At 44.7% G+C, this 7,639-nt stretch overlaps 1 protein-coding gene across 1 annotated transcript; it reads left to right on the top strand.

Moving 5' to 3' along the window:
• The first annotated feature begins 201 nt into the window (after positions 1–201).
• LOC144564216 (cytochrome c oxidase subunit 5b-1, mitochondrial-like) lies at positions 202–2,583 on the top strand. The gene is made up of 6 exons (XM_078313788.1): positions 202–459; positions 1,103–1,185; positions 1,517–1,567; positions 1,945–2,011; positions 2,161–2,240; positions 2,505–2,583. The coding sequence occupies exons 1-6, from the start codon at positions 339–341 to the stop codon at positions 2,565–2,567; spliced, it is 465 nt and encodes a 154-aa protein (XP_078169914.1). The 5' UTR covers positions 202–338; the 3' UTR covers positions 2,568–2,583.
• The last annotated feature ends 5,056 nt before the right edge of the window (positions 2,584–7,639 follow it).

The raw sequence follows: 7,639 nt of genomic DNA, 5'->3' as shown, positions 1-7,639 counted from the left end.
TAACTTTCTATAATATTTTCAGTAAATTAATAAAATGTCTCAATTTTTCAATGATGTGACAAAAATCTTAACAAACTTATGGTTTTCTTTTGTGAAAGATGAGACTAAAACTTATTTTATTATTCTTGATATATGTCATCGGATCGGATCGGACTCGTGTAATCATAACCCGGTAAACACTACCATTGAAATCCAGCCGTCGCGCCGCTCTATTTTAATGGCGCCATCGCTTTCTAAATCTTTCTTTCTCCGCCAGGTAGGATTTTATTGGGGCTTTCATTGTCAGATACTGCATCAAAATTGGCTCACAAGATAACAAAGAGAAGAGAGCAGAAACGATGTGGAGAAGGCTCGCGTGTCAGCTCCGCCCGATCGCCGCTACCCGATCCGCTTCAGGCGGCACGCTTCTTGTCCGTCCGGCGATCGCCTCAGTTCCGGCTCTTTCCTTCTCTTCTCTCGGTATTTACATCTCTGATCACAGCAACTACTCAGTTTTTTTTTTTTTTAATTTTGTCATTCTGTGCAAATTCCTCTTGGAATCTGGTACTTTTAAGAATAAATTCAAAGAAGCTGCGATTTAGTCTGCGGATTCCTCTTAATCAGCCCCCCTCCCTCCTCAAAATCTTTTATTTGCCTCTGTAATCTCCGAAAATAACTCTAATTGACTATCCATGGATCAAACTCCGCTTTCTACTATAGCGTATCTTTTCGTAAATATAATAATTTAGTGTTTATTAATGTGATTTGCCATGTGCGATAGGACAACAAAAACGAAGTTCTTTTGTTTTTTATTATCCCTGAAATCTATGGTTTATTTGCTGCTTATTGTGAGAAGCTTGTAGAGTCGTTTGATTCCTTTGGATGTACAAGTCAGAATATGTTCACCACCTTTGTGTGGATGGACAAAATTCATGTGCTATACAGTTATACATCTCAAAAACAATCTGGAAGTGGCTTATTTATATAGTTGATACATCCATGGCTTCTGCTTAGGACACATTTTATTTGGCAATTTTCTGACCTGTGCAATTAATTTTTTTTCGAATACAAAATTCAAAAGTTGTTCTTCGTTTTCATTTATTATTATTTTTTTAAATTGCAGCTGGGGAGATTAAGAAAAGTGTAGAAGATGTTATGCCAATTGCAACTGGTCTGGAGCGCGAGGAAATTGAAGCCGGGCTACAGGTAACTAATTTTAAATAGTTTTGAGCTTCTTTTCAGAAAAAGTACATGTACTTTGTTAAAACTCAACTTCTTATTTGCTATAGTGTAAATTCATCTCGACACCTTGGTGAAATTCTGTTAATTACCAATTTGTTATACAAAACAAGAGTGGTAGAGCTCAGTAGCCAGAGTGAAATCTGAGAAATGAAGTTGTACTGATCAACTGTATGCCCTTTAATTACATTTCCAAGTTTCTGTACTGATCAACTGTGACATGGCTAGGACTTATGTTAATGAAACAATAAAATATCAATTTCCTTGTTGGTTAACTTTGTTAATATATATGTTACAGGGCTGGAAGCGCTTTGATGTGGAGGCTCCTTCTGGTCCTTTTGGAACCAAGGTCTCCATCTCTCTAGCTCAACCTTATTTTCATATATCATCACATTTACAAGAGAAATTAGTGCTTTGAAAAAGAAAAAAAAAAAAATTTGTTCTACCTTATCATTTTATCAGATAATTTGGCCTAAATGGTGCTTGTCGGTTAATATTAATCTTAATCTTAAAATACAGAGCAGTTGATCAGCTATTTACTATTGTCATAGTAAAGTACAGAGCATTCACTGTCCTAATCTATATTATTTAAAGGAGTTTTCTACCCTTGCAATTATTTTTTTGTTATGCTGTTTTTTTAAATAATTTTGTGGGTTTGAAATTTGCATCTCTTATTTGACATTACTCTATGCTTGGGGTTAACCTGCACTTGAAATTATTTTATAGGAAGGACCAGCTATAATCCAGTCACACTATAACAAAAGACTGGTTGGCTGCCCTGGTGGTGAAGGTGGTACGTCACATGAGCTAGTACCATTTAAAACTTTGTCATTTTGAAAATGAAAACGTCACATGAGCTAGTACCATTTAAAACTTTGTCATTTTGAAAATGAAAACTTTACTTATGAAATGATTATATGAAATTGGTGTTCATAATTACAGAAGATGAACATGATGTGTGTTGGTTCTGGCTTGAGAAAGGGAAGCCTCATGAATGCTCGGTGTGTACTCAGTACTTCATGGTAACTTTCATGCCCTTGTTTTTTCTTTTTCCCTATGCTTGGTTTATTATTGTTTACTCTAATTGGAGATTTGCCTATCCTTAATGGAGCCATTAAAAATGTTTAATTCCTCAGAAGCACCAGAAACCTCTTCGTTTTCTTATAGGCACTGTATTAGTTTGTTATTTTGGTGGGGATGCCCATATGGGTAAAAAATACATTAATTGGGTGTATTTAAACTACATTAAAGTTGGCTCTCTGATATTATTACTGCTTTTTGTGTAGTTGGATGTGATAGGAAATGGAGGCGATCCTGAGGGTCATAGTGATAATGAGCTTGAGCACTAATATTTGGAAAAGAAAATTCTTTTTCGTGATGGAGGATTGTTCTCTATTCTTTTTTTCTTTTCTCCTTTCAAATAGCAAACTATGCATCCAAACTTGAAATTGTTTTTCAAGTCGTTTTGATTGGTAACTTTGTAATAATGGCCTTATTGATGGTAAATATAAATCTGTTGGTACTATTTGTATGTTTTATATTAGTATTATTGTTAGGGTTCTTTTGGTAAAAGAGATATTATAGAAAGATGAGGGACTAAATAGAATATTGTAAGCTCTATGTAAGCCCAAGAAGTTCTTGAATAAAAGATCAATTCAATTTGGCTCAAAACAACTTGGTATCAGAGCTCTAACCCTAGCGGTTACTGTTCATCGCCGCTACTGTTCACCGCGCGGTTACTGTTCATCGCCGCTACAGTACTTCCGCTGCTACAGTACCCGAACCCTCTGTTTCTCTCTAGGCCGGTTCTCTCTCTTCTAGGGCCGGCCACCACCTAGGGTTTGGATTTTTTTTTTGGGGGGCCTAAACCCCACAATACCCGTTGGAGGGTTGATCGGGCTCGGATCTTGATCATTGATGGGTTGTTAGATCAGATTAGGTCAGGAATGAGAAGCGAGGTAGAGATGTGTCAGATCTAGATCTTGAGGATGCAAGATCGAGTCTAAGAAAGGAAGAAGGAGAATCGGGACTTAGATTGGTGCAGAGGATCAGATCTAAGTCGAATCGATGGAGAAGATAGTGGCGAAGATGGGAGAGGAAGACCTCAAGGTGTTTCTGGACTTCATGAAGTTGGCGAGAGGCGAGGGATCGGCACAACCACAGCCGATGAAGCTGGATCTCCCTCTTATGGAGTTGAAACTTGATGGGCCAGCCACGTATCTGAGCTGGTCTCGTCGGGTTAGGAGGGCTCTTTCTGGACGGGACCTTGAGGGATATCTCATGGGTGAGAAGGAGGAACCGGGGAAGACCTCTCCCGGGTACAAAGAGTGGAAGACGACTCATAGCCTGTTGCACACTTGGCTCCTAAACTCGATGGTTGCATCTATTGCTGTCACGGTGGATGGCATAGAGACTGTGAGTGGTGTCTGGGGGAAGTTGCAGAGGATCTATGCGGGAGTCGACAACAACATGCGGGTGTTCCAGATCGAGAGAGAGATAGAGGCGGTGGTGCAGAAAGAGAGGTCAATCCAGGAGTATGCCGCAGAACTGGAGCGTCTGTGGGCAGACTATGATCACTTCTCACCACCAGCATGTTGCAAGGACCCCGAGTGCAAGAAGGGAGATGAGAGAGTCCAGAGGAGGACTATGCACTTTCTGAGGGGGTTGAACCCGGCATTTGAGCCGAGGTGTGCCGTGCTACTTGCTCAGCCGAAGATCCCCTCACTGGATGAGGCGATCTCGGCAATGATACAGGAGGAGAGCCGGATCGGGTTGCAGACTGGAGCAGGAGGGCTTCCGCAGGCGAAGTCAGCTCTAGCGACTCCTAGCTGGGGCAACACCGGGTCTAGAGGAGAGACTCGCGCATGCTTCAACTGCGGAGAGGTAGGCCACCTCAAGTCAGCTTGTACCAAGCCACCAAAGAACAAGAACCCAGGTGGTCGTGGCCAGCCTGGAGGTCGCGGTCAAGGCGGTGGGGGTAGGAGAGGTGGTGGTCGGGGAGGCTACCGGGCTCATGCTATTGCTGGTGAGGATGAGGATGAGGGATCTGTACCTAATGGTGGCTTCTCAGAGGAGGATCGAGCATTGTTGGAGGTGCTTCAGAGGAAGCAAAGGGCAGCAGAGATGGTAGATGGTGCATCCACCTCTGTCACAGGTACTGGTTATGCCGCAGCTGTCACAGGTATGTGTGATTCACTTGCTCTTGCCTCCTTTCCCACCACTAGCACATCGGAGTGGATCATTGATTCCGGGGCATCCGGGCATGTGACGGGGGCTGCTAGAGAGTTCTCTTCCTATACTCGCCTAGCAGTTCCGTTGAACATCAAAACAGCCGATGGTACAGACCAGCCCGTTGTCGGTAAGGGTACAGTGAGATGTACCAATACCGTGACCTTGTCCAATGTTTTGCATGCTCCATCTTTTCCTGTAAATCTCTTGTCTATAAGTGCTATTATCCTCCAACTAAATTGTGTTGTCCTTTTTGATGTTCCAAAGGTGATCTTCCGAGAGAAGAGGACGGGCCGGACTCTTGGGACTGGGACTTTGCGTAGAGGCTTGTGGTACATGGATAGGAAGGGAATGGACTCAGCCCTTTCTTCCATAGTTGAGAGATCTGGAGGAGATGGGAGTAGTGTGGAGAACTCGTTGTTGCTTCACCACAGACGTTTGGGTCATCCTTCTTTTAGTCTTTTGAGTCGTTTGTATCCCTCTTTATTTGAAAAGGCTAATAAGGATAAACTCTTTTGTGATGCTTGTGAGTTGGGCAAGCACACCAGGAGCTCGTATGTTAGTTCTGGTAGTAGGAGCTCTTGTATTTTTGATTTAGTGCATTCTGATGTATGGGGCCCTTGTCCTACAACAACTTTCAATGGATTTCGATATTTTGTGTCTTTTATTGATTGTTGTTCTCGTGTTACTTGGCTTTATCTGATGAAAAACAAGAGTGATGTGTTTGAGTGCTTTAAAGACTTCCACAAAGGGGTTCAGACTCAATATGGGGCAGTAGTGAAAGCGTTGAGATCTGACAATGGGACAGAGTACACCAACAAGGCGTTTGGAGAGTATCTGTCATCCCAGGGCATTCAGCATCAAACCACTTGTCCATATACACCAGAGCAGAATGGGGTAGCAGAGAGGAAGAATCGTCATCTCCTTGAGGTAGCTCGGAGTATGATGATTGCAATGAATGTCCCGAAGTACTTGTGGGGGCAAGCGGTCTTGACAGCGGCCTTTTTGATCAATAGGATGCCCTCACGAGTATTGGAGTGGAAGTCCCCATTTCAGGTATGGAAAGGCACAAAGGGAGACATTCTTCCTTTGAGGACCTTTGGATGTGTGTGTTTCGTGCAGGACAACAGACCGGGTGTGGGCAAACTGGATCCGAGAGCGATCAAGTGCGTCTTTGTGGGTTACTCAGCCACCCAAAAGGGATATGTTTGTTGGAGCCCAGTTGAGAGGAGGATATTCGTTAGCATGGATGTCACGTTTCGAGAGTATGTACCATATTACTCTTCTGGAGTGTCCTCACCCTTTGGGGACTCGCTCGATACTGGAGGTATGCGGCGAGAGGGGGAGAATAGCAGTAGCGATGCGTTGAGGATGGTGAGTGTTGGAGATGTTCCTTGCACGCTTGAGTCGGCTGTGGAGTCGATTGTTTTGCCGGTTGAGTCGGCTGTTTTGCCGGATCAGGGTGGTGAGACTCAGGCTCAGGGGGAGCTGAGAGTGTATATGAGGAGGAGAAAGGAGACTGCGGAAATCGTGCCTGTGCCTACTGAGTCACCTGTCCCAAGTCCCTTGTCCTTGCCTGCCTCGACTTCGGAGACACCTTCACCATCCACCACAGACCCAGATTACTCAGGTGATATGATTCCTCTCTCTACTCCTCCCACTCCCCTATCGGTAAGGCGGACTGCTCGCAGCAATGCGGGGGTCCCACCTGATCGATTTGGGTTCCCACATGACCATGACATTGCTCACTTTGTCTCTTCCTCTCACATATCACCTAGACACGGAGCATTCATTGCATCTTTGGACAATGTCTCTATCCCTAAGTGTTGGCAGGTTGCTAAGGAGGATCCTAAGTGGAAAGCGGCCATGCTCGAAGAACTTGAGGCTCTTGCGAAGAACAAAACCTGGCAGCTTGTGTCACTACCACCTGGCAAGAAGGCAGTTGGATGCAAGTGGGTTTTCACCGCGAAGCAAAACCCAGAGGGTCGGGTTGAGCGCTACAAGGCCAGGTTGGTGGCAAAAGGGTACAGTCAAACCTACGGCATCGACTATGATGAGACATTCGCACCCGTAGCCAAGATGAGCACCGTCAGGACTCTGGTTTCCCTAGCCGCGAATGAGGGGTGGAAACTACACCAACTCGACGTGAAGAATGCGTTTCTTCATGGTGACTTGTTGGAGGAGGTGTACATGGAGATTCCACCGGGCTTCAGCACAAACCGGACGACTGGTAAGGTTTGTAGGCTCAAGAAATCTCTATATGGGCTAAAGCAATCTCCTCGAGCTTGGTTTGATAGGTTCAGGAAGGCTATGGTTGGCATGGAGTATCAGCAGATCAATGCCGACCATACTGTGTTCTTTCGACGAGTTGGAGGCCATATCACGATGCTTGCCGTGTATGTGGACGACATGATTATCACGGGCGATGATGAGAATGAGATTGCTAGGCTAAAGGTGAGATTGGGGAAAAAGTTCGAGGTGAAAGACCTGGGACATCTGAGATACTTTCTTGGGATTGAGGTGGCTCGTGGACCAAAGGGGATTGTCCTGTCTCAACGGAAGTATGTGCTGGATTTGCTAAAGGAAACAGGTATGCTAGGGTGCAAGCCTGCAACGACACCGATCGACCAGAGGTTCAAAGTGAGTGCTGAGGTTGGAGAATCAGTCGATCATGACAGATACCAGAGACTGGTAGGTAGGTTGATCTATCTGAGTCACACGCGCCCCGATATCTCTTTTGCAGTGAGCGTAGTGAGTCGCTACATGCATGACCCAAGGAAGGGTCATATGGACGCGGTGTACCAGATCCTACGGTATTTGAAGAGTTCTCCTGGAAAAGGGCTGATTTTCAGGAAGAATGGCCATATAAATATTGAGGGCTACTGTGACTCTGATTGGGCTAGCTGTGCCGATGATAGGAGATCCACCTCAGGTTACTGCATATTTGTTGGAGGCAACTTGGTCTCATGGAAGAGCAAGAAGCAGTCTGTGGTGGCAAGATCAACAACAGAGGCAGAATACAGAGCGATGGCTTTAGGAGTTGCAGAATTGTTGTGGCTGAAAAGCATGTTAGTGGAGCTAAAGCTGGACCGAGGAATCACGATGAAGTTGTGGTGCGACAACAAGTCAGCCATCAGCATTGCGAACAACCCTGTGCAACATGATAGGACCAAGCATATTGAGATCGACAGGT

Source organism: Carex rostrata, chromosome 13 (assembly GCF_964058835.1).
Source record: "Carex rostrata chromosome 13, lpCarRost1.2, whole genome shotgun sequence".
NCBI lineage: Eukaryota > Viridiplantae > Streptophyta > Magnoliopsida > Poales > Cyperaceae > Carex > Carex rostrata.
This window is presented reverse-complemented; position numbering and strand designations above follow the sequence as displayed.